Genomic DNA, 27,480 nt, shown 5'->3' with positions numbered 1-27,480 from the left:
ATGATCTCTCTCATATGTGGAAAATAAAGAAACACAGTAGGTGAAAAAAAAAATACCCAAAGCAACAGAAACTGAGAATTGGTTGTCAGTAGGAAGCTACCATAGGACAGGGATGCAGTGGAGATAGGGAGAGAACACTGGGACAAGGGTAGAAGGAAGTGAACACTCTGAGGAAAGGTGTGGAGAAGGATTGTGTTATGCATGAAACCCTAGTATTAACAGTATTTTAAACTACAGTGTCTCAAATACAATTTAAAAAAAAGAAAACTGAAGTTTCATTTTTATTTAGACTAAATCAAAAACACTTGCAAAATTCCCCCAATAAAAGAACTGAGAAGCAATTCATAGTCACTGGTCTAAAAATCATATGAGAATATCAAACTTTACTGTTAAACACCGGAGACTGAATATTTTTTTCTTTTATTTTAAGCTTTATGAGTTCTACAGTATCCACCAAAACTACCCAACTATGTTCTTCTATATCACTTTTTCTATATCACTATGTTTTTCTATACCACTTATCACAGTTGTGTCATCCCATAGCTCATCGACTTGCTCAAGTGGGCACCAGTAACATCTCCATTGTGAGACTTGTTACTGTTTTTGGCATATCAAATATGCCACAGGTAGCTTGCCAGGCTCTGCTGTGCAGGCAGGATACTCTCGGTAGCTTGCAGGGCTCTCCGAGAGGGACAGAGGAATTAAACCCCAGTCAGCCGAATGCAAGGCAAACACCCTACCTGCTGTGCTATTGCTTGAGCCCAACTATGTTTTTATACTAAGAAATCATTCTAGACATTGAAATATAGATGAATGCACTGTGTTCCAAAAGAGCTTTATTAGACCGACCCTCCAGCCCCCCTAAAAAAGGTACTGGGGCTGGATTTGACTCATAGGCTTATAGTTTATTCATAGCTTTTCTAAAGGAAATTGAACTGGTTTGAAATAATATTCCTTTATTAAGTTTTGGAGAGAAATGCTAAAATGCTAATAGTTTTAGCATTTCTATTAGCTAAACCATATTGTAAAATGTAAAAATCATTTTTACACTTACCATGCTATAAAATGTAAAAATCAACTGAACCCAACATAATACATATGTCAAAGAAAAAATTATGAATATAAAAAATTTCCCAAAATTATTAAATATTTCTTTTGAAACGGAATTAGTATTTCCTATTATTTTAGAAATTTCTATGAATGGAATGAAATAAAACACAAGCTATACTAGTTGTGAATTAGCCAAACGAACAGAGAAAAATTAACTAATGAGTATGACTTACTAGCTGAAAAACTAAAAAATGCAAAATTGAGAATATACATCTTCTGCCCAAATGGCAATTTACCACATTACAAGTGCTACACATGTATATAAAAATTCTAAAATTAAATATATATTTTACATATTCACTTGTTTAATATTCTAAATTCTCTACGTACAAATATTTCTTCCAGGAAAATTGATATTGCTTAAATGCGCTTAGCAAAGAACATACAAGATAAATACCTCAGCATTCTCATATCAACTTTTATATCTGATATCTAATAAGTTTCTAAGTTCAGTATATAATACAATAAAATGCTTAAAAACAAATTTAACTCTTAAAAAATAATTTTATGAGTCTCGGGCTGGGGCTGGTACCAGCTCCGGCTCACACTCCGCCGAGATTTGAACCGGGTGGCCATGCGTTTGCACGGCCGCTTTGCTGCTGAACGACCAAGATCCAGAGCCAGCTAGATTACTTCTGAACCCAGCAAGTGCTCACAGCCATGACCCCAGACTGTGAAGTAAGCTTTTGCCCCACGTCGGCTAAGGGGGGAAATATCCTTCCTCCTTGGTTTTTCTATCCTCGGGGGGAAGCGGCGTGGTGTACGCCATCTTATGGACGTTTAAACAGGTATGAACTTGGTGGCGCGGGAAAAAAAAATGTGTTTTGAACTTGAAACAGCGGGACGCTTGGGCAGTCTCAGGCTGGGGCTGGTACCGGCTCCAGCTCGCGCTCCGCCGAGATTCGAACCGGGTGGCAATGCGTTTGCACGGCTGCTTTGCTGCTGAACAACCAAGATCCAGAGCCAGCTAGATTACTTCTGAACCCAGCAAGTGCTCGCAGCCATATCCCCAGAATGTGAACTAAGCTTTTGCTTTATGCTGCCCCAGGAAGGGAAATGATGAAATTTCCCACTTAAATCTCCATGTACTTAATTACTAAAACATAGAAATACTAAACTGTGTGGCTGCTACTGCGGCCGCGCAACCTTATACCTCTTCATTCTCATTAATGGAGAACTAATTATCAAATGTTTCCTTGTCAATAGGGCCATATTTTGGGGGGATAAACTCCAAGAAGAATAGTGAGTTCTGTGTTGAAACCCCAATAACAATAGTGAATTTTGGGTTGAAATATGGAATGTAATCAAGGTAAAGAGAAAATGAAGTGAATTTTATCAGTTATGCAGGGGGGGTGGGGGGGTTGGGGGTAGGAGGTGTACTGGTTTTTTTTTGTTGGTGGTGGTGGAATATGGGCACTGGTGAAGGGACGGGTGTTTGAGCACCGTATAACTGAGACATAAGCCTGAGAACTTTGTAACTTTCCACATGGTGATTCAATAAAATAAATTAAAAAAAAACAAAAAATAATTTTATTTTTAAATATTAATAGGTGAATTTACTAATACAAGCTATTTTTTAATACTCTGTGAGTGACAGTTTAACTACATACATGATTAAAATTACATCATTCTAACTGTGTCCTACAAAAGAACCACTCCTAGTAGCTAGTATTAATTTGATGTTTACTTTTTCTTAACTTTTTCCTGCTTAAGCAAATTTATCTACATAAATACCCCCAAAGACAGAAACTCACATTTAGGGATAATAATATAAATTCTATTTTTCCTGTGGGATAAAATCTAAAACTGGAATTTCTGGAATAAACTTGAATTTCTGGAAAAATAAATCAGTTTATCTACTTATATAGATATAAGTACATCTATATACTTAAATATGTAGTAGATAATAAATTTAAAGTAAATAACTTTAAAAAGCTACACCAACGTGTATTCAACCATCAATATCTTCTAAGACCCACTTCTGTCAACACTGGATATTACCAGTTGCCTAAATTTTGATGAGTTTAATGAGCCAAAATCATATCTGGTCATTTCAATGTATATATTTTCCTATCTGATAATCATTACATACTAGCTATCAGTAATTTTTTCTGTAGTACTTAGTATACAGTGGCCACATTTTTATTGAATTTTGCCTTCTGTTTAGTTACTAAGTAAACAATTATTGAAAATCTTCTTCTGTAAGTAAGATAGCTAAGAAATCCAGGTATACTGCTTATCAGTCTGCTCTTTGCCTCTTATTTTGCTTGTAATATCTTTAACCAATTTTTTTTTTAATTTAAACCTAGACTTATTGGTCAGTTTCTTCCTTATGATTCTAGACAGCCTACAAAAGCCTCCCAGGGCCAAGGAGACAGTTCCCAGGGCTGAAGTAAGGCATGACCCATGCCCTGAGTTAGATCCTCAGCACCATCTGGTAGCCGTCCCTGGTGGCCCCTGAGCAGCTGGGATGGCTGTGGTGGCCCCACTGCTGGGCTTCAGCACTGAACTGACAGGTTGCGCATCACCAGGAGTGGGCCCACGGCTTCACTGAGCACTCTCCTGGTTTTCTTCAAATGTCTTAGTACTCTCAATTTTGACATATGTAATATTAAATATCCAAAATATGTTGAGTATCAGAATCAAATACCAATTATATTAAATGTTTAAATACTAATATAGCCCCATAAAAAACATGAACAAGATACTAGGGTCAATTTTATTTAAATTTCTAGTCAAGTTCATTAACTAAGAAAAGAAAATTGAAAAACAACAGGTGAATAATAATTCATAACTATCATATCATGATGCAGCTAGAAAATCCAAAAGGCTCAAAATTATTAGACAATTTTGGAGGGTTGTTGGAAACTAAAGTAACTTTATAGACTAACTAGCACTTTGAATAAATTTTTGAACTACAGATGTCATACAGAGAATTCTCAGAGTACAATGTTAAATGTAAATCCAATAGTTTGGGGCTTACTTCCGCTTTTTTCACCACTGTTCATGACTCCATCTTGTAGGACTAGAAGCTGAAGGAAGAAAAGTGCTACAGAGTATCATGAGAGCAGTGTAAATATAAACACACCCTTCCCCTTCTAGCCAGAGTATAGCATAGGAATCATGACAGGCTCTGAGTCCTTTGAGGCTAAGGGAACAAAGTTAAGGGGATGGCAAGAGAAGAGAGGCTCCAAGAGCCTTTGCGCAAATATTTTTTCTTCCCAATCATTACGAGAGTCAGAGGAAATTCAGTCTATGCCTAGAAAACTCACAGTAACATTGAAGACTAGAAACTGGGGACCCAGAAAATGAACTAGAAAGATAAAGAATTTTCTGATCCCAGAAAATATTCATGAATATTTAAGAATGAAGCCAAGAGTTAAACTGAGAAAATAAACTCCAGGTAAAAATGAAAGAGCACAGTAAGAAGAGGAAAGGGGAAAAAGAGAGAAAAGACATGGGTGAATTTAAGTGGCTGTACTGTGACACGGGTTAAACACGAACTATGGAGTCAGACAGCTGGCTCTCAACTACAGTTCTGACATACATCACTTAGCATAAATTAACATTATTTTCCTATATGCTGAGAGGTAAGACTCCAAAATATGATTGATTTCAGATATTCAAATAAATGTAAATGGACAGGGGATAGATTTAGTTATAAAATGAGACTAAAATGCATCCTGAAAATCGATTTTTAAAAATCTTTAGCATTATCCTATTCAACCTAGATGATATATTAATCTAACAAGCAAAAGTACAATAATAAAGTTTCAAAATTACTTAGCAGAAAAAGTCTAATCACTCTACCTTTTAATTAACTAGATTCACATACGAAACTTTCCTTTACTTCTAAATCTGTCTTTAAAATAACGTTACTTTGCACTTACAAGTACTTCCCAAGTATGTTTATAAGAATCAAAAGATTTTTCAAAAGCTTTTTCAAATTTTCAAGGATCTTTTTCAAATTCTGAACAAATTGTACACTATATAATATTCTGTTCAAATCATTCATATCGCTAACATATTTCTCTTACTTGTATTTTCAAGGTGAAGTGCCCAAAAAGGTGCTCATATATTGTATAGTACATTTCTCAAGTGAAAGCTAATATTATTTGTAATTTGAAGAAAAATGCATTTTTTGATTATTATAAGTAATGTGATAGTACTAGAATATAAGTAGTTATAGTACAAAAGGTCTAAAAGAAAAAGTCTCATTTGCAGGGAGGCAGTTTAAGAAAGTCTCTTCCATTTCTCTACCATCATCACAGTTTTCTTCCTGAAAATTGAACAGTAGCATACATAATAAGACACAGTACCAATGTCACATGTTACACACGTAATGACTGAGTGGAAAATTGAAAATGGCTTCATTAGAAGGCTAGAGAGATGGTACAGCACATGGCTGATCTGGCTTCAATCCCTGGCACCACATAGGGTCCCCCAAGCCCACTAGGAGTGATCCGTGAGAGGAGAATATACCCTCCCTCCAAATTGTCTTTTTGATAAAAAGAAAATGGTTGTTACAAAAACAAGACAACTCAAACAGGATGGAATAGGTAAATAAAAATCCTCCACATTAAACACATTTCCTTTAACACACAATATATAAAATCTATTTTTCCCATAAGATCATTCTGTGCATACTATAAACTATAATAAAACTGTCATCCCACTGTTCATCAATTTGCTCGAGTGGGCACCGGAAATGTCTCCATTGTGAGACTTCTTGTTACTGTTTTCGGCATATCGAATATGCCACGGGGAGCTTTCCAGGCTCTGCTGTGCAGGCGGGATACTCTTGGTAGCTTGCCAGGCTCTTTAAGAGGGACGGAGGAATCGAACCTGGGTTGGCTTCATGCAAGGCAAACGCCCTACCCGCTGTGCTATTTTAGTTTAATGTTACTATGTTTTTAATTGTTTTTCAAATTAAGCATATTGATCATAGAAGTCTTCTAAAGATTTTGATCAAGTGTGCTGTCAAAAATAGTTCTATTAATATAATTAACAATTAAACATAGTAACATTAAACTAAAATAGATATCCGATTATATTACTAATTTAAAAAAGACAATCTTCAGGGGAAAATGGTAAGGTAAGTTGAACTAATAATTCCAAACAAAACCAACATAAATTTTAGAAAACGTTTTAAGGTAGTAAGTAGATTATGGTGCTGACAAGGGTGACTGGTCACAAAGGTAGAACTGGAATCTATTTCTGAAAAATCAACAACAAATTAGAAGTTTATGGATTTTCAGGGCTGGAGCGATAACACAGCGGTTGGAAGTTCGCCTTTCAAGCGGCTGACCCGAGTTTGATTCCTCCGCCCCTCTCGGAGAGCCCGGCACACTACCGAGAGTATCGAGCCCGCGCAGCAGAGCCTGGCAAGCTACCTGTGCATATTGGATATGCCAAAAACAGTAACAGTAAGTCTCTCAATGAGAGATGTTACTGGTGCCCGCTTGAACAAATCAATGAGCAACGGGATGACAGTGACAGTGACCATGGATTTTCAGCCATTTTCCTCTGCAGGTATCCCTGAATTGATAGCTCTTAGAAAGCTGCAATCCTGCTAGCCTAGTTGGACAGAGGACAGTAAGGTCCAGGATGTAGGTCAGGATAAAATGACAGACCAGGTATAATATTGTGAAAGAAAAGACTCAAAATATACACAGCAAATTCCCTCCTACCTTATCTTCCTGCTGAAATACACGGGCATGGGGGAGCCCCAGGAAATGAGAAAAGACAGAAGCAGAAAGCAGAGAACTAAGCAGAGTGCAGGGCTGTCCACTACAGGGAGATGATTCATGGCCAGAATTAATAGCCTATGAGAAAATTGCCTCAGGCTAAATTAATTGCCAAACTAATGAGATAGGAATTTATTTAACGGAACATTAAATTTAAAAATCTCTACAACATATTATTCAGAACATTTGCCATCTAAAGAAAGTTGCTAAGGATTCAATCAGCTTCAATCAATGGCTGAACAAATAGCAGCACTCCTACATTATTTTTTAAAAAGTAAATAAATAAAAAGAAAGTTGCTAAGGATGGTAATAAAAGGGAATCATGACCCATATAAAAGCACAGTTAATAGAAACTGTAAAGTTGCAAATACTGACTAAGAGACGATGGAGCAATAGCTTTTCACTGAATGTTCATTTTTACTTTAGTTTCACTAACTAAACTGAATTAATCTTGAATCAGTGGACATGTGGCAGACGACACAAACCACTCGCTATCTGTCATGACCTTGAGCTGTGCTGAAACAGAGGTCACGTCTTGTACCTCCCAGTGCAAGTGTGGCCTGGCACTTTTTTTTTTATTCAAATAATTTAGTGAATTCTCACTGTGTTGTTTTTTTAATAAATATAATATAAACTGGGCTGTTTGCAAACTGTTATTAATATAGTAACTTTAGCACATAAGAAAAAATGGCAGGTATCAATCAAGAATTGACAGGAAAGGTGTTTGATAAATGGCATTTAAACAAACTTATGTTTTAGGGGCTAGAGTGACAGCACAGCGGGTAGGGCGTTTGCCTTGCATGCGGCCGACCCGGATTCGATTCCCAGCATCCCATATGGTTCCCCGAGCACCGCCAGCGGTAATTTCTGAGTACATGAGTCAGGAGTAACCCCTATGCATCGCTGGGTATGACCCAAAAAAGAAAAAAAAAAAAAAAGCTTATACTGCCATTCTATCTCCATTTAATTCTAAAAGCTGCTAAATTCTACTTAATATTTTCTTTAGACCTACCTCCACTGATGGCAGGTGCTGAAAGGTTTCGCTCACTCAGACTTCCCACCAGCATCCATGCTGGAAGGATTCTTTTCCTCTGGATGGGGTTTGACCGTTGCTCACTGAAGTTTCTACATTCACCTAAGGAAGACTGGAAAAAGCACCTCTATATTAACAACCAAGAATAACCAGGAAACCTTAATGAAATTTTTTTAACAGGAAACTATCTTGAAAACTATCTGCAACTGTGGATTTTGAAAACTATCTGCAACTGTGGATTGAGTTAGTCAAATTTCTCAAAGGAATTCATTATCATTATTAGTGGAAGGGGTGAAATCATGCGATATTCCCTCTTTAGCTTAACAGTGAATAGCAACTGTCATGAGATATATAGTTTCAGTTAGATTTTCTCTCCTTCAAATGAGAAACATATTATACATAGATGAAACCTTAAATTTCTCACCGCACTATTTGCAGTAGTTGTCTGGGTCTCTGCTATTTCTAAATTTCTTTCCTGCTGTATGGTACCTGCTGATTCATTAGGCATATTCGTCAAAGATGATTTTGGTGTTTCATTCAATATATCATCTTCATCAAGCATTTGGCTGTTTCTATAAAGCAAAATGTTATTTATTAATTATCTGATATTAAAAGACTTCTGTTGCCAACCATATCTACATATGTCACTCAACTGCCTCACTTGGGGCTGGAGTCATAGTACAGTGGGTAGGGCATCTGCCTCGCATGCAGCTGGTCTGGGCTCGATCCCCAACATCCTATATGGTCCCTCGAGCACCACCAGGAGTAATTCCTAAGTGCAGAGCCAGGAGTAACCCCTGAGCATTGCTGGGTATGGCCCCAAAATAAGCCAGTAAAATCAAGTGCCTAATAATTTGTGCTTCTTTTCTCAGACTTATCAAGACAAATGTAAGCGGATTATAATACCCTAGTATACAAATAAAGTATATAGAAAAGAGTATGCTCTTTACCTTCAGCTCACTGTATCACCGTAACTGCACTAATCTTTCCAAAACATAAACCTAGAAACCTGGGCTATTTATGGGATTGGCAGCAGCCATGTCTCCCAAGGTTCAAGAGCTATTGACTTAGTGAATATTTTCCAGAGTCCGTGAAAGTTAAGATCATCACCCAGCATTCAAAGTAAAAAATGCAAGAACATTAGCTAAGGTAATCAGGCTCTTGAAGAAAAGGTCAACTTCACACACTGCTACCACTAGAACTCTAGCCAGTATAGAGCCTCGTGAGAAATATCCCCAAGCCTGTAGTCTGACTGGAAGGCAAATGTCCTGACACGTGTGCATTCATAGTCATATGTGGTACATACCAACAGAAACAAGTGCCACTATTTCCAGGGGCAATAAGATCACCCAAAGTTGATGGGATCATTTCTTCTTAGGTATGCATTGAGAAGATTCAACAAATTAACCTTTCTGAAAATAGAGGTGGAAAAACACTCAAAATAATAATGAACTACTGGTATATATGCTTGTATGGATGAACCTCAAAGGCATTTTGGTAAAAGAAGTCTAACACAAAAGGCTGTGTTGTGTTAGATGGTTGAATTTATATGGTATTCTGAAGAGTCTACAAAGTTGGAGGGGCTGAAATCAGATCAGTGGTGGTCAGAGGTGGGAGTGGCATGAGAGGACAAGCAAGCGAGAAGTCTCAGTATCACTGTGCCACCACACTGACACTGTCAAAGCACATTGAATCGGACATTTAAAGCAGGTGAACTGCTGCTCAGGAAAAGGTCATTTCAAAGATGAAAGATTTTAGATGTAAGGGGCCACAGCAATAGTACAGAGGATGCTTGCCTTGCATGCAGTCTATCCAGGTTCAATCCCCAGCATCCCATAAGTCCTCCATGCACCACCAGGAGTGATTCCTGAGTGCAGAGGCAGGAGTACCCACTGAGGACTGCTGGGTGTGGCTCAAAACACAAAAAACAAAACAAAACAAAAATATTTTAGACATAAGATTCTCTTTAAAAAAGAACAACTGATGTCTTATTTTATTTGCTTATTTCAGTATTTTCTATGCAAAAATAATCTTCCAAAATAGGCTTTCATTCCAGTGAAAAGAATCAAAGTACATGGCTCAGGGAGATAGACGAGGATCAGGGTTTGTGTCTTGCATGTGCCCAACCTTGGTTCAAGCTCTGGTAACCTATGCCCCCTGAGCACCACTGGATGGAGCTCTGAGGAGCCCCAAGCTCTGCCAGAAGTGACCCTGTGGCTCTGGTGGTCCCTGATACTGTAGGCCCCAAGAAACTTCCCATCCTCAGACTCTCGCTCTGTACTCCCTGTCTGGTTAGCTGATTACTGCCGGAAGTTGGCCTAGACCCCCAAACACTGCTTGGGAGGTCCCTCAACATAAAAATGAATAACTTGCATAGACCCAATTACTGTACCATTAGACATATATTGTTCACTTAATGGCGTTTAAGCACAACTAGCATGTGTCAGGTACTGAGCCAAACTTGAAACTATATGCTTGTCCTAAAACAAAACTGTACTCCTAGTACAAAGATAAGATCCATTTTATTCCTAGCTTATAGGTGTGCTCAGATCTTTTACTCTCAAGTTTTCCTAATATTTAATTTGAAAAACATTAAGAAACTTTCAAGAGGCAGGCAATGACTCATTATAATTTATAGCATTAGAAATCAAGCAACATCATCCATTCTGTTTCTAGTTTGTGTTCTATCTTGGTACAAATTCAAGACCAATATATACCTATATCTATACCCCAAAGGAAATCTTTATTAATATTTACCAAGTACAAACCTGCAAAAAATTCAATCCCAGAATAAAATTTTATTAGTATTCCACACCAGCAATTTCAAAGTACAAAATAATATCTTTATTTAAATATAAATGCCATGAGGTAGAGAATTTACTATTTTATCTTCAAATATTTCATGAGAAATTTGTTCTCACAGGATTTATGTGCAGTTATCAAAATTGTTTAATAAAAAAGCTTAGAAATTTATCTAAATATAATACAATAATGATAATCAAGTTATCCTGTTTTATGATAGTTTTATTGAACTATAACACAATGAAATTCATCCTGTATAAAACAGTATTTTTAAATGTACTTTTTCACCAGTATCAAATTTAGGAGTGGGGAACCTATTCTCTGCCAAGGGCTATTTGGATATAACACAAGTAGGTGGGTTGTAGGCTGTTGCACACGTGACAATCATCATGTACCGGGGCCAGACTAGATGGCTTCATGGACCTGATACAGCACCTGGGCTTCAAGGCCTGACATCACCTCAGAATAAAATTCTGTTGCAATAGCTGTGAATTCCCATTTCCACTTCTTTCAGCCCCTGGTAATAACTACTCTATTTTCTGTTGCTGTGGATTTCTATTTTATAGACACTTCATACAGATGGAACAGTGTGAGAATTCGTGTAGACAGATCTGTTTCTTTTTTCTTTCTCTAAAAATACAGAATATCCCCCAACAGGCTTGACAGTTTGGTGCTCAGGGCTACCTAGTCTAAACCTGTTTAGATCATGTTGTGCTGGGTTTGAACACACCTGCTAAATGACTGTTCTACCATTTGAGGCAGCTCCTCGGCCCCTGGACAGGGGTTTTTAATACTTGGGAATATATATCTAGGAATAAAAGCACTGGGCCATATAATGCCATGTGTATAACATTCTGAAGAGCTGTCAGAATATAATGTAAAGGGGCTGCAACACTTCACAAATCTACCAGCAACATAAAATTATTCCAATTTCTCTACATCCTTACACCATTTGTGATCTTTAACTATTGTCTTCCTAATAAATGAGAAGTGCTAATTATGCTGAGCACCTTTTCATGTGTTTATTGATATTTGGATATAAACTCTGAAGAAACATGTACTCAAATCTTATACTTCTAAACTGAATGACTATCTCTCTATTGTGGAGTTGTAATAGCTCTTTATATAATCTAGATATAATTATCAACTACATGATTTGCAAATCATGTAGTTGCAAATGTTTTCTCTGATACGTAGGTTGGCTTATAATGTTTATCTCCTTTCTCCTGGCTTCTGTTCTTGATATCACACCTAAAAATCTACTTTCTGTTGGTTTGTGTTCTTAATGTTATATGTAGAATTTACTTTCGGTGGCTTGTGTTTTTTATCTCATATCTAAGAAAGTATTGCCTAATCCAAGGTCAAAAAGATTATACCTGTATTTTTTTCTAAAGCATCACATAGTTTTAGCTTTAGTAAGATCTCGGTTCCATTTTAAATTAATTTTCTATGTGGTATGAGAAAGGAGTCTAACTTAATGCTCTGTGCATAAATATCAAGTGTTTATTTACAGTACCATCTACCGAAAATTCAGAATTCTCCCCACTTAATTATCTTGTCAAAAATAAACTTGTTATAAAATAAGGGCTTATACCTGAACCCTCAATTCTATTCCACTGATCCAGTACCTCAACTGTACCAATTACTAAAGCTTGGTAACAGAATTTGAAACTGTGAAGAATTCTCCACTTTATATACTCCATGAATTCTTTAATCTTCAAATCACTGTATCACTATCATCCCGTTGCTCATTGATTTGCTCAAGCAGGCACCATGGAGTAATGTCTCCATTGCGAGACTTGTTGTTACAGTTTTTGGCATATTGAACACGCCACAGGTAGCTCACCAGGCTCTGCCATGCAGGCAAGATACTCTCGGTAGCTTGCCGGGCTAAATTCCAAATATATATTTGTATTTAAATATAAATTATGTTACAAATGTGAATCATCTATGCGCTAAAATGATTATAAATAAAAACTTTATTTAAATAAAAAATATTTATTTAAATAACAATTCAAATGTGTATATTGTCATGTGATGAAATTTTCATCATTTTATTGTCTTATTCAAAAATAGTAAAAATATTAGCTACCTATGTGGGATTTGAGTATTAAGAATGTTCACAATTTTTTATAAGTAATTTGATAAAAAGAAAATTTGCTCTACCTTCCTCATGAATGTCTTAAAGAAAATGATGTCCCTAGACACATGATGTTGCACTTATATTGGAATGAAATTCAGATACAAAACACAACATTCTATTCACATCTATAAAAAACCCTTAATAAGTAGCCACGGTATGGAAAGAAACAAAATACAAAAATTAATGTTAGTGGTTCTAAATGACAAATGCTATAATGTAATTAAAATATCAACTTAAGGTGATTTTTTAAAAAATTGGTTTTCCCAGGCTTCTCAAAACAGTAGGGGTTTTGATACTTTCAGCTTTAACTGAATACATGCACAAAAGAATGAAAAATGAACAAACTAGAGTGAATGTGTATAAACCCAAAGTTCCACTGTTAATTGTGAATAGAACTTAACTGAATATAAATACTATAAGAAAAGCTGATATGATCAGAATAAAACCTAGAGAAATGACAGCTTCTGTTACTGTTGTTTTATTGTTCAAATTTTGTTTTTCAAATTCATAACTAGTTGGAAGAAAAAAATCCTAATGACATCAGAATCCTATAGCTAACCTGCCACAAAGTACACAGGATTTCTTCTCTCTTTTTTCAAATTTAAAATAGTCCCTTATAGGGAAATGTATAAAGAACATACAAATAATTATGAATATACTTTTATATTAACCACCTTCACACAGAAGCACTGGTCATATTTGTTCCAGATTAATCAAAAATATTAATCGAAAATATTATTCGAGCCCCTCTGTAACATGTCTCACTATTGTTCCCTCCCTTCCATAACTTCTTCGAAAGAAAATAGAAGCCTGGGGACCCTCTGCTCCTAAAGACTATGATCCCAGAGGTCTTCTAACCCATTTTGGCACCCAGAGCGGCTTCTTACAGAAATGCATCTAGACTGTGAACAGAGTTAAAATATCAGAAATCCAAAACCTGAAGAGTTCATAGTCTTCATTCTCAGCAATGAAAAAAAATTATTAAATGATGCTTTTTCAGCAGGCCTGATTGTTGGGGGGAAATTCCAAACAATAATAGTGAGTTCTCTATTGAAATATGAATGTATTCAAAGTACAGAGAGAATAAAGTGAATATCATTAGCTACTTAGGTGGGGACTGGGTGGGAGGGGGGTATTTTGGGGTTCTTAGTGGTAGAACATGTGCACTGGTGAAGGGATGGGGGTTCAATCATTATGTGACTGAGACTTAAACCTGAAAGCTTTGTATTTTTTTCCATGGTGATTCAATAAAATAAAACCAAAAACAAAAAAATAAAAGAAAATAGAAGACTGACTTTGATATTCATTATTCATGTGTATGTATTTATACTTTGATGACAGTACAAATGCATCCAAAATTTGGGCATGTAAACATATGTACGAACATAAAATTATATTATGTAGCACTGTAGCACTGTCATCCCGTTGTTCATCAATTTGCTCGAGCGGGCACCAGTAACAACATCTCCATTGTAGACTTGTTACTGCTTTTAGCATATCGAATACACCATGAGTAGCTTGCCAGGCTCTGCGATTAGGGCAGGATACTCTCAGTAGCTTGCCAGGCTCTCCAAGAGGGACAGAGGAATTGAACCCAGGTCAGCCGTGTGCAAGGCAAATGCCCTACCCGCTGTGCTTTCGCTCCAGCTCCAATATAATTAATATTATTTTATAAGTAATCCATAATATGTATGCTTTACCTACTTTGTAATGTTTTTCTCAATAATATGGTGAAATATTTATCCATGCTTTCATCTTCAGTTCTAATTCATTCACTTTCACTATATTATAGAACTGTATTGACTTTATTTAGTCATTTTCCACATGTGTACACTATCAGAATGACTGCTATAAAGATGTTTTCTTACAGACCATGGTGTAGAGAGAAAGAGCTCTGGAACCAATTAGGTTGGGTTTAATTTGACCTCTGCCACATATCTGCTGTGTGATTCTGGGCAAGTTTAAACCTTCTTTCTCTGTTTCTTTCTGTTTCTTAATCAGTAACATACAGATATTAACTATTCCTCATAAAGACAGACTGCTACAAAGATTTAAAATGTATATACATCATTTATCACAATACAAGCATAATTTTTATGTGTTAGAAACTGTGAAAGAGTTTAAAATATGAAAGATCTCAATGGTATCAATAAATGTCTAAAATATAGCTCAGTGCTTCTAGCCATAGTCCATCTCCCATCAAGATTAGTCCCCGCCTCATTGCATGGCTTCTATTTCAACAAACAGGGTCAATTCATCCTTACCTGAGTAGAAAAGTACCATCTCTGCTCAAGAGTAAAAAACATTTCACTAAGAAACTATAGAATCCGAATAATTCTGACAAAAATCAGAACAGTATCCCCAAGTAAATCTTGAATATAATATCCCAGAAGATGCAGAAAATAAGGCTGAATAAAGAATACTCTTCTACAACCTAGAATTCAACGTCCTTGGCAAGGACATCTGAAGCAAGTCCTAGTGTATACTAGGATGACTTAATTATGCATTAAAAATATATATGGCTTACAGTAAATATGAATACAGCTTATAGTAAATTTTGTAGAAAGACTGCCTGTGTAGACTTTTAAAAGTGGACAAAAAATTTCAATAGAGCAGGCATGCCAAAATAAATTTATAACAAACTACTAAGTTTCATCACAGGAAACAAAATTATCATCGAAAGAAAAAGAAACCTAGCAAATGGGAAAAGATATTTGCATATCATATATCTAACAGGAGTTTAATTAATATCCAAAATATATAAAGAACAAAACTGAACAACAATAAAACAACCCAATCAAAATATGCAGATCTGAACAGACACCCAAAGAAGGCATTTAGGCACATGAAAATGCTTATCAGGCAATAACCTTATTTGTACATGTACAATGTACATGTACATTGTGGACATGGATAATGCTAGATACAATGTCTTCCTGATTTTTGAAAGCCATATGCAATTATCTGATTTTAAAAAATTATATATATGTAAATTTAAAAATTTAATTATCACCAAAAAAATGTTCATACTTCTCGTTTCAGCAGCTGAAGCATTTGTGGCTGGTGGAGGACATACATTACAAATACCTTTACTTAATCTCATTTCATCAGATAATCTTACCTTAATGTACATTCCATTTCTGTTTCAGAGTGTGTAGAGAAAACACGAAATGCGTATTTGTCAACTAGCAAAGAAAAACTATCTCCAGGATTCAACCAGTGCCATAGATTTGTCCTCAATGGTAAGAACTGGCTCTTTTCTGAAGACTGATAGAAACATGGATTTGTGTGTATCTAACAAATAAAAACAATACAGTGATGTTGCATCTCAAAGCTATGACAAAATATAAATATGAACTAATTAAAAAGTTATTATCAAAATACTTTAAGTAAAACTTAGACTTAAAATTCTAATAAATCTGGGACTAATAATTACTATAATCATCATCTAACACTTTAAAAAGCTTTATCTCTTGGGGATAGAGTGATAACACAGTGGGTAAGGCATTTTCCATGCACATGGCCAACACAGGTCCAATCCCAGTGACCTATATGTCCTCTAACCCACCTGGAGTAATTCCTGAACATAGAGCAGGTTGCGACCCAATCCCTGGCCCCTAACCAAAAGAAAAAATAGCATTATCTCCTTTTCTTTCCAGCAAATTTCACTTTGCTTTGTTAAAACAACTAAACATGATAGGGAGGGGCATGGAAAACAAATTGAGCCAATTTTCATATTCAAAACACACAAACCCCATAGAAAGAGAAGTAATGTTGAACAGGGGCAATAAAGGAAAAGCAGCCTGGAAAAACAGTTGTTACCTACAGGCCCCCAATTTTTTTTCTTAAAGTCACTACTTAGAATTTTTTTTTCTTTTTGGGTCACACCCGGTGATGCACAGGGGTTACTCCTGGCTCTGCACTCAGGAATTACCCCTGGCGGTGCTCAGGGGACCATATGGGATGCTGGGAATCGAACCTGGGTCAGCCGCGTGCAAGGCAAACGCCTTACCCGCTGTGCTACCACTCCAGCCCTACTTTGAATTTTTAAATAAATACAATCTATCTAGCCCTGGCAATTAAATTTTTTTTTCATGAGGATCTGGCCGTAAGTTCTTTCTGGGGTTGCCTCATTTCAAAACAATTTCTATTTCCTTTAAACCTTTGCTAAAATAAGGTAGTAAAATTATATTTGGAGATTAGGAGTAGAAATTTTAAAAAGAGGGCGCATATGCTGCCTGAGCCCATGTGCTCCTTGAGCCCATGTGGCAGAGCACATGTGTCGCCCAAGCACATGTGTCACCCAAGCACATGTGTCGCCCACATCTCCCCTCTTGAGACGTGTACTTTCATGCTTTCATACTTTGGTGTCTAAAGCTCGGTTATGTGTAGGGGCTTCCTCCACCCTTGGAGAAGCCCGAGTTCTCTCTTCGTTACTCTTACTATTCTCTCTCCCACTTATCCCTTCCTCCCTCCCTCAGAAACCTCTAAATAAAATCTATTTACTTCAAAAAAAAATTTTTTTTAAAGAGGTTAAGCTAGCTCTTCAAGTCCAGACTCTCCCGTGCACACTTGTCTCTACATTTCTTTGCTTACTCATTCCCTTTCTGGAAAAGCCTGTCTTCTCTCTTGAACACACTTCTCCTCTCTCTATCCTCTCACATCTTTCTAAATAAGTTTCAATAAAACTTTCTTATTTCATCAAAAAATAAATAAACAGAGGTTATACAAGTATGATAGGGAATTATATGACTAAATGGAATAATTTTACAACTTTATATACATTTATGCAGCACAACCATATTTATGTAGCACCATACTCCTAAAAAAAAAAAGTTGTGAAGGTTTGATTTTGTTTTCTAAAACAAATGATAGGCTGAACTTAATGTTGAGAAATGATTTACTATACTGTCATTTCTAAATTACCTCTCAAAGAGCCTCTCCAGAGTGCAGAGAGAGCAAATTTCAAATGTAATATGGCTATAAAACCACTTGCTTCTGAGCTGTGCATATTTCTGAGAATGGAGTAAAGTTTTCTTGTCCCCGAAAATGCCAACATCACCAGAGTCAAAGGACGCTGGGTAGACAATCTCAGTGTGTGTGTGTGTGTGTGTGTGTGTGTGTGTGATTGTGGCTTTTTTTTGTTCTTTTAGTTTTGGTGTCACACCAGGAGATGTTTAGAGGTTACTCCTGGCAGTGCTCATGCCATAAGGGATGCCAGAGATCGAACCCAGGTCAGGGGCATGCAAGGCAAGTGCCCTACCGATTGCACTCTCTCCGGCCCCAAATATGGCTTGTTTAAAAAGCACTTTAGAGTTAAGGATGCAGTTCAAGTGGGAGAACATAGACCAAGCATGTGTGAGGGCTCTGGGTTCAATCTCTGGCATTGGCAATCCTCAGACCCTGACAGCCTCCAAGTCTCACTTGCAAGGTCCCCACAACAAATTAAAATATTTAGCTATAAAGTAGAATATTCAATAAAACTTATAGTTTTCTAAATGGTGGGTAAGTGGTTTACAAGAGTCTCCATATCATTGCTTTATACTTGCTGTGGGCCTTCACCAGTCACCCTTCACCACTAATCTGTCTTTTCGCCCTCCTACTTTGCTGCCATAGTTGGCTATCAACTTGGCACTATCTTGAGCTTTGTTTCCATTGGAGCCTGTCTTCAAAATATAATCAATAATCATATTAATTCAATGCCTCCCAAAATCAGACTCCAAGGGATTTAAGGATTTTTCTGACTATTCAAACTCTTACCAATACCAGAAAAAGATGGAAGGCATTCTGATGTCTTCAATTAAATGATTTTAACTTTGATTCTAAAAGTAGACAAGGACAGGAAAAATACTGACAAACTCAACCCCATATGAATAAAAACAAAAAGAGCTATCTCTACAATGGCATATTGTCTGCCTTTTAACATATCTAAAGGACTATAAATGCAAACTTAAATATTATATATATAATTTCAGAAATAGTGTGAGAATTGTAACCAAAAGTAAAATACATCTTATTTTCAGATATTTTAAAAAATTTGTAAAGCATTCTTTTTTGGGGGGAAGGAGAGTCACAGTCAACAGGGCCTATTCTTGGCTCTGAGTTTAAGAGTAACCCTTGGTGCAGCCCAAGAGACCATTTGTGGTGGCAGAGATTAGAATCAGGGTTGACCACAAGTAAGGCAAATACCTTACCTCCTGAACTATCTCTTCAGACACTACATTTTAAAGTAAAAAATAAATAAAAATAAGCCATGGAAGAACAGTGTAGTATCTCACAGATTTTTATAAAGACTATGAGTTCATAATCCGTGGCAAAGAAATCACAGCTCAGAAATGAATTGTATAACGGGAAAACCACAACCACCCAAAAGTGTATATTCTGATGATCAATATCAAATGGAGAAGAAAACAATTTATGTATCACTATAGACTGCTTTATTTATAGAGGAAACAAAAACAAGAGTCATAAGACTTCAAAAATTAAGTAAAAGCATAGATAACTATGAATTCACCTTGAAGACAAAACCAACCACCAGTAATTTACAAAGAACTTGTGAAGTTTCTCTTTACAGTGCATTTTCTCCCTGCTGATATCAGACTGCAGATTAAATTAAATGACAAACAAAAAAAGAAGCCATCATCATCTCCTCAGGATCTATTATCTCTTTGTGTTCAATTTCCAAGAAATGCTGAAAGGGGAGCCTTACAAAGGGGAAATATTAGAGAGGAAAAAGAAATTCACCCAAATTGAAGGTACAAATTAGTGAATACCCTAATTTCATTCATTTATTATTGTCCTAGCTACTTTTTTGCTTGCTAGTATGTTGGATTTCAAATTTGAAAGAAAACAGGAAACTAAACATTAAACATAATTTGGGAATATACAGCAGTGACTATCATAGCAGAACATCTGACTATTAATTTGTATAATTTTACAAGTTTTAAGGTAAAATTTATCCCTTAACATTTTATTACATTCATGTAAACATACTCATGCATGAATAAGTTATATATATGCATATGCCTTCACAAATTAATTTCTGATTGAATAAAGAAGACAGAAGACATTTAGCATACATTAAGATAAAGTGAATAAATGAGAAATCCTTTGTCCCCACTCTCATTATTCTAAGACCTACCATATATTAGTTAAAGTGACTTTTACAATTTCTAAAAATTTCTCTAAATTATAACCTGCAGGTGCAGTATCTGAATAAATCAATGAGCCTGTTTTAAAGGAATAAACATTTTATAAAAACTATATTAACGATGTTAATATAAGTTAGCATTATATGTAATATTGACATTATAAAGCATTACATAGAACAAAAAATCTGTGTATATGTATGTGTGTGTACACACATATTCATATAATACTTATGCGTATGCACATAGATACATATATACATACATATACACTACCAAGTCCAAGAAGCAGTTTTCCTTCAATTGACATAAAATAATCATTCTTGGAATAGAATTTGAACCTGTCATTTTTCTAAAACAAATCAAAGGCTAGCACTAAAGTTGTACATTCTTTCTGAAAAAATAAACTTTAAAGAAAAAAATCTTTAAATGTTTGGTAATATGACATCACAGAAGTAACTTCATTACACTGTGCTATTCTTGCTATTTTTTTTTCATGGGCTGGAGCGATAGCACAGCAGGTAGGGCATTAGCCTTGCACACGGCCGACCTAGGTCCTATTCCTCCGTCCCTCTCAGAGAGCCTGGCAAGCTACCGAGAGTATCCCACCCACACAGCAGAGCCTGGCAAGCTACCCATGGCGTATTCGATATGCCAAAAACAATAACAACAAGTCTCACAATGAGATGTTACTGGTGCCCGCTCGAGCAAATCGATGACGAACAGGATGACAGTGCTACAATGCAGAGCTATTTTTTTCATGCTGTGAATGTTCTATATTTCTTTTAAAGACATAATGTATCCAAAATATTTTTGTAGACTCACTACCCAATTATTATCATTATTTTTTATATTCCCTATAAGTCTCTATCTCATTGATATCAAGGTAACAAAAAAAATCATATCTGCATGTAAGAGTTATACAATCTTACAAAAAAATAAGTATTTAGTATATGCTTCTCATTATGAACATGAATTAAAAGAGTGACAAATCTAAACAATACTGAAGTTTTTAAGTGATGGGTTTCCCACTTGGAGAGACAGTTACATTGTCATAATTCTTTTTTTTAAGAGTAAATATAAACTAATGATATGCTCTAACAGAAAAAAAAACAGAATAGGAATTTTAAAAGATCCATATAGCTTTATCCATATGTGCTTCAGTAACAACAAAAAATCAATTTTCGGCCATTAGACCATAGGAAATTAATTCTGTAAAAGTTCATGATAACCTCATTCCTAGAAATGTCACTTATAGTTCTCATTCCTACATTTATTCATGCATTTAACAAATATTAAAATGGTGCAGTAAGTCTCAGCTAAGAATAATGAGACAACTGGGAATAATTCAGAGGAGAACAGCTCATAGTAAATAAAGTGGGTCTACAGGAAGGCTGACTAAAGATATCAGCATTTTTCAAGACTCTAAGATAATTCAAAGTACAACACAAGCCCTTTTATTTTAAGGGCTTTATTTAAGGAGCCAGGATAGTACTAAGTGTATGTGCGTATGTGTGTGTTGGGGCAGTGAGGGGGTTGGGGAGAGGAGGAAGGAGCATGCACTCAAGGTTGAGATGGAGTAAATTAAGATCTATTTAAATATTTCCCCAATATTAGAATTAAGAAGGCGATTTTTAAATTTGGGGACTGTGCAACACAGAATAAAAGCACTACGTACACAAAAAAGAAAAAAAACTAGTGTTATAATAGGTAATAGCATTATAGCATAAACACACATACTTGCTTTTTAATGCAATATTTCATTTCACTCCATAACAATAGTTTTACAACTACAGTACCCAGACCAGAATAAATGGACCCTCATACATATATTTTATTCTTTGACATGAGATTCTTGAAATAATCATTTAATATGTTCTCAGAAGTTGCTGTCCCTAAAAAAAATTAGTACTTAAATGATAAGGCAAGCAATTAAAGTTCTTGCTGTCAACAGGAACTTGCAAATTAAAATAACCTCTAAAACCCTAATGCTGAACGAGGTCTATATTTTTTAAATATTCAATGCTACAAAGGTATAAAATCTCTTAAAATACAACCCTGTGACGCTTATGTGACTTGGGTTAACTACCCATCCCCTCCAAAGCAATCATTACTTAGTTATGGACATTCTTATAAGAACATATTTGTAATATCAAGCTACGAATATAACATAAACATGTACTCATAGTCATCTTTCATTAAAATTCTACCTACATAGCTGAATCACTACCATATGTAAAATAGGTATTTAAATAATCTATCTCCCAATCATTTTCTGGCAATAAGAAGGATATATTTTGACATTTATCCCTTATTTCAAAAACTTCCAAAAAATAAACCCTAAGCAGAAGCTGGAAAAGGATGAGGCACAACACTTTAAAATAAATCATGAACATGAAATTTACCGGTTTGATTCTGAGCTGGCCACCCACCACCTCAAGAATGGCATGTCTTCTGGACACTCGCTTGTCTGTTATCTACGAGGAAGGAAAAAAAAAGAGTACTTCAAACACAGTCAACTCCCTAAAATAATCAGAAACAACATAGCAATGTTTCTGAGAATACCAGGCAAGATATGAACTAAATGGTTCACTTAAAACTGTACACTGAAATGGCTGTTGTTGTTTCAATGTGGACATTGGATGAAACAACTTGGAAATTTAAGGATCTGCCTAGAGTCAGAGAACTAACAACATAGCAGAGACTGCTCAAGATTGGAACCTAACAGGTTCCAAGACCTTATATGAGAGTTTAGTGGGGATTCTTACTAACAAGACTCACAAAATGAGAATTAAATCTATATAAATATATATAATCTATATACTTACTAAAAAACATTTCATTTCAAAATGCAAAAAATATATAGTAGAATGGCAGGAGGTTTTAATAAGCAATAATCTGGTAAACATAAAATGTGTAACTACAGGCTTTTGGTTCATATAGAGCTAGATCAGGCACCAACAGCACCAACATTAGAGCTCTATGGCCATGGAAGGGAATTAAGACAACAGGAAGAAAGAATGGGACATTGTAACAGGAAATATTGCTGGTGAAGAAGAAATAGTTATTTATATATTACACACACACACTTGCTTCCTGTTTTGAGCCAACTGTATTTATGCTCACACTCACTTCTGCATACCAGTGTTTAAAAATAGTTTACACTTTAAATGCTGAAACTGTCAATCAGGACTTCCCTGTGAGTACTGAGATGTCTTTATTTACTTTAGTAATGTCAAACACCAAAACAATAGACATAAAACTGTGACACATAATTGTGGGTCCTGAACTAGTCTAGCTTGGATTTCTTTCTTTTAAAACTGTAATTTTCAGGCAAAAATAATCTACCTTATCTCAGTTTTTCTCTACTGATAGTAACAAGATAAAGATATTTTATACATCTCAATATAGTACTAAAAGAAACAAAAACAGGTGTTTTAAAGAATCTTTTTGAATCTAACATCATTCAGCATCTAGCTCTAACTTCCCTTTTAAACTATACCTGTAAGTAATGAGTACACTAGAAAATAATAATTCATGTTTTCACAAAGGAAATCTTAAAGGCTCAACCAATTATCATTGAAGTTTCATGTAAGGCTAGGACTGGGGAGAATGGCAAGAGAGTTAGGGAAGAGGATGAGTGGGGCAGTAGTTCATGACTTGCTTTGTTTAGTATCTGACCACAACTTTTTGTGCAGAGTAAATACTCATTTAACATTAAGATCTTAAGTGTAAAAGCAATTAGTTATCTAGACCAAAGCTCATTATTATAATTATCAGGTATTATCTTTTTGAGTTTTGAAGGGGTCTCTCTAGCACTGCTAGGGGTCACCAGGAACTCTACCTCACGGTGCCATGGTTATGAACCTGGGTACCTACACATGTCAGGCATGCATTCTAGTCTTTGAATTATTTCCCCAACTCTTTGAATTAAGCATTAAACAACTAAAATGACAGCTAAAAACCAGCAGAATAAAAAAATCTGAATCGGGGCTGGAGTGATAGCACAGCGGGTAGGGCGTTTGCCTTGCACACGGCCGACCCGGGTTCGATTCCCAGCATCCCATATGGTCTCCTGAGCACCGCCAAGGGTGATTCCTGAGTGTAAAGCCAGGAGTAACCCCTGGGCATCGCCGGGTGTGACCCAAAAAAGCAAAAAAAAAAAAAAAAAATCTGAATCCCAAAATTATATTACGTTATATATATCACTCTTGTGATATCATTCCTCCTCATGTTACATTGCCTTCTTCTCATCCTTATTATTTAAAACATAATTTTTCATGCGATTTACCAGAAGCTTAGCTGCCTAAACTAGAACATACTAAATAAACTGCTATAATAGGCAAGTCAATATCCTGAAAATTTTTACCCCCTAAATAAATTCTAATTTTAGTCCCCAAATAAAGTGGCCTTCAGCCTTTCATTGGGTCTTTTTTACTTTAATGTTATACCCAAATCTAGACATTATATCCACATTTCCAATTCTATTCAAAATAGATCACAGTAGACACAACATTAGTAAGCAGCGCACTGACAATGGGGTAAACTACATTGGTCTGCAAATGGAAATAGAAAGGCCTTTGAAAGCAGGAAAACTCAAGAACCCAGAGTACACAAATGGCATAACATGTTTCAAAAGGGACTAAGGGCTTACTGGAGTTTTCTTATAGATTACCAGGAACCACCAGATTTAAGTAAAAATTTGATTTGAAAGTCAAAGAAAATTAGGGGTGGTGGGATACAGTTGATATCATTCCCAGAAAACATAACACACTTTATATGGGAAATGATGAGAAAGAGAATCACACATCTAGCAGTTTAGAGGTCAAACAAAACTGGGAACAACTTAGGCATATAACTAATGATAATTACAGAATATAGGGCTGGAGCAATAGCACAGCGGTTGGGCATTTGCCTTTCAAGCAGCCGACCCGAGTTCAATTCCTCCGCCCCTCTCGGAGAGCCCGGCAAGCTACCCAGAGTATAGAGCCCTCGCGGCAGAGCCTGGCAAGCTACCCATGTGTAATGGATATGCCAAAAACAGTAACAATAAGTCTCTCAATGAGAGACGTTACTGGTGCCCGTTCAAACACATCGATGAGCAACGGGATGACAGTGACAGTGACAGAATATAACAAATAATCCATGAATTCATACTGAAATCAAGAAAGAAGCCAAGACTATGGTTGGAGGAAAAGACTATCATTTTATAATAGAATGCCAATAAATGTAAAATAAATAATATAGGGGAAAAAAACACAATTTTCTAAGTAACAATGTAGTTACTGACTCAGTACAGGGTAAGCAAATAACAGCTTGATGGAAAACAGAATATCTGTTAAGTCTGAAATGACAGATCAGAGGTGAGTCAACCTGCCAAAGGATGAATCAAGCACAGGGAATGGTTCACTGGACGTCTGACAGGCCCCACTTTCCCCAAGTGCTCAAATACCACCAACAGGAGAAACTGACACTTGGGCTTCTGGAGGAACAACTTTAAGCTCAAGTCATCTATGGAATATTCTCTCCAAAATGTTCAATCTGGATTTTATTATGTGGAAGTTGTCAAATGAAAATTATGGATATTCCATGAAAACTGACTTTGGCTCCCCAAAGCACTGACGTCGTGAAAGACAGACTAGCTCTTGATTAGAAAGGAGTTCTTTAATCTAAAGAGTTGATTCGAAGCCAGCATATTGTACAGTGGGTAAGGTGCTTGTCTTGCATGTGGCAAACCCAGTTCAATCCCCTCCATCACCTATGGTCACCTGAGCACTAGCAGGGCTCAACTCTGAACACAGAGCTAGGAATAGCCCCCCTTAGTGCTGCTGGGTGCTCCCCACACACCCCACAAAAGATTCAATATTAGATCTCAATGGAATTTTTAATGTTTACATATAAATTTTAAAAAATGAATCTAACCGGACACCATGCACAAAAGTCAGATCAAAATGGATTAAAGACCTCAACATTCAACCACAAACCATAAGGTACATTGAAGACAAGGTCGGCAAAACCCTCCACGATATTGAAGATAAAGGTATCTTCAAAGGTGACACAGAACTAAGCAATCTAGTAAAAACAGAGATCAACAAATGGGACTACATTAAACTAAAAAGCTTCTGCACCGCAAGAAATACAGTGACCAGAATCCAAAGACTATCCACAGAATGGGAAAGGATATTTACACAATACCCATCAGATAAGGGGTTGATATCAATGGTATATAAAGCACAGGTTGAACTCTACAAGAAGAAAACATCCAACCCCATCAAAAAATGGGGCGAAGAAATGAACAGAAACTTTACCAAGGAAGAAATACGAATGGCCAAAAGGCACATGAAAAAGTGCTCTACATCACTAATCATCAGAGATGCAGATCAAAACAACCACGAGATACCACCTCACACCACAGAGACTAGCACACATCCAAAAGAACAAAAGCAACCGCTGTTGGAGAGGATGTGGGGAGAAAAGGACCCTTCTACACTGCTGGTGGGAATGCCAACTGGTTCAGCCCTTCTGGAAAACAATATGGACGATTCTCAAAAAATTAGAGGTTGAGCTCCCATTTGACCCAGCAATACCACTGCTGGGAATATATCCCAGAGAGGCAAAAAAGTATAATCGAAACAACATCTGCACATGTATGTTCATCGCAGCACTGTTTACAATAGCCAGAATCTGGAAAAAACCCGAATGCCCTAGGACGGATGACTGGCTGAAGAAACTTTGGTACATCTATACAATGGAATACTATGCAGCTGTTAGAAAAAAGGAGGTCATGAATTTTTTATTTAAGTGGATGGGCATGAAAAGTTTCATGCTGAGTGAAATGAGTCAGAAAGAGAGAGACAGACATAGAAAGATTGCACTCATCTAAGGTATATAGAATAACAGAGTGGGAGACTAACACCCAAGAATTGTAGAAATAAGTACCAGGAGGTTGACTCCATGGCTTGGAGGCTGGCCTCACATTCTGGGGAAAGGACAACTCAGAGAAGGGATCACCAACTATAATCTAGGCGAAGGCCATGTGGGGGAAGGGAGTTGCGGGCTGAATGAGGGCTAGAGACTGAGCACAGTGGCCACTCAACACCTTTATTGCAAACCACAACAGCTAATTAGAGAGAGAGAACAGAAGGGAATGCCCTGCCACAGTGGCAGGGTGGGGTGGGGGGAGATGGGATTGGGGAGGGTGGGAGGGATGCTGGGTTTACTGGTGGTGGAGAATGGGCACTGGTGAAGGGATGGGTTCCCGAACTTTGTATGAGGGAAGCATAAGCACAAAAGTGTATAAATCTGTAAATGTGCCCTCATGGTGATTCACTAATTAAAAATAAATAAATTAATTAAATTAAAAAAAAAGAAATGGTCAAAAATGTTACAATTAAAAATTCACATTATAAAAGTAATCATTATATATTTTCTGTTAATATATAAGTAAATCCATGTGATTAAAACTTTTTAACAATACAAAAAAAAGAAATGAATCTA

At 36.3% G+C, this 27,480-nt stretch overlaps 1 protein-coding gene across 2 annotated transcripts in view; it reads right to left on the bottom strand.

Annotated features, from left to right (window-relative positions):
* The window catches only part of APLF (aprataxin and PNKP like factor), a 70,504-nt gene that overhangs the window by 33,793 nt on the left and 9,231 nt on the right, over positions 1-27,480 (bottom strand). The window contains exons 2-5 of one of the 2 annotated variants that reach the window (XM_012932915.2): positions 22,389-22,460; positions 15,957-16,129; positions 8,315-8,462; positions 7,870-8,002 (exon numbers count right to left, since the gene is read on the bottom strand). In XM_012932915.2, the coding sequence (XP_012788369.2) occupies positions 7,870-8,002; positions 8,315-8,462; positions 15,957-16,129; positions 22,389-22,460 (526 nt within the window). The remainder of the gene's footprint in view (positions 1-7,869; positions 8,003-8,314; positions 8,463-15,956; positions 16,130-22,388; positions 22,461-27,480) is intronic. The other variant, XM_055121872.1, reaches the window with a different exon arrangement.

Source organism: Sorex araneus, chromosome X, assembly GCF_027595985.1.
Source record: "Sorex araneus isolate mSorAra2 chromosome X, mSorAra2.pri, whole genome shotgun sequence".
NCBI lineage: Eukaryota > Metazoa > Chordata > Mammalia > Eulipotyphla > Soricidae > Sorex > Sorex araneus.
This window is presented reverse-complemented; position numbering and strand designations above follow the sequence as displayed.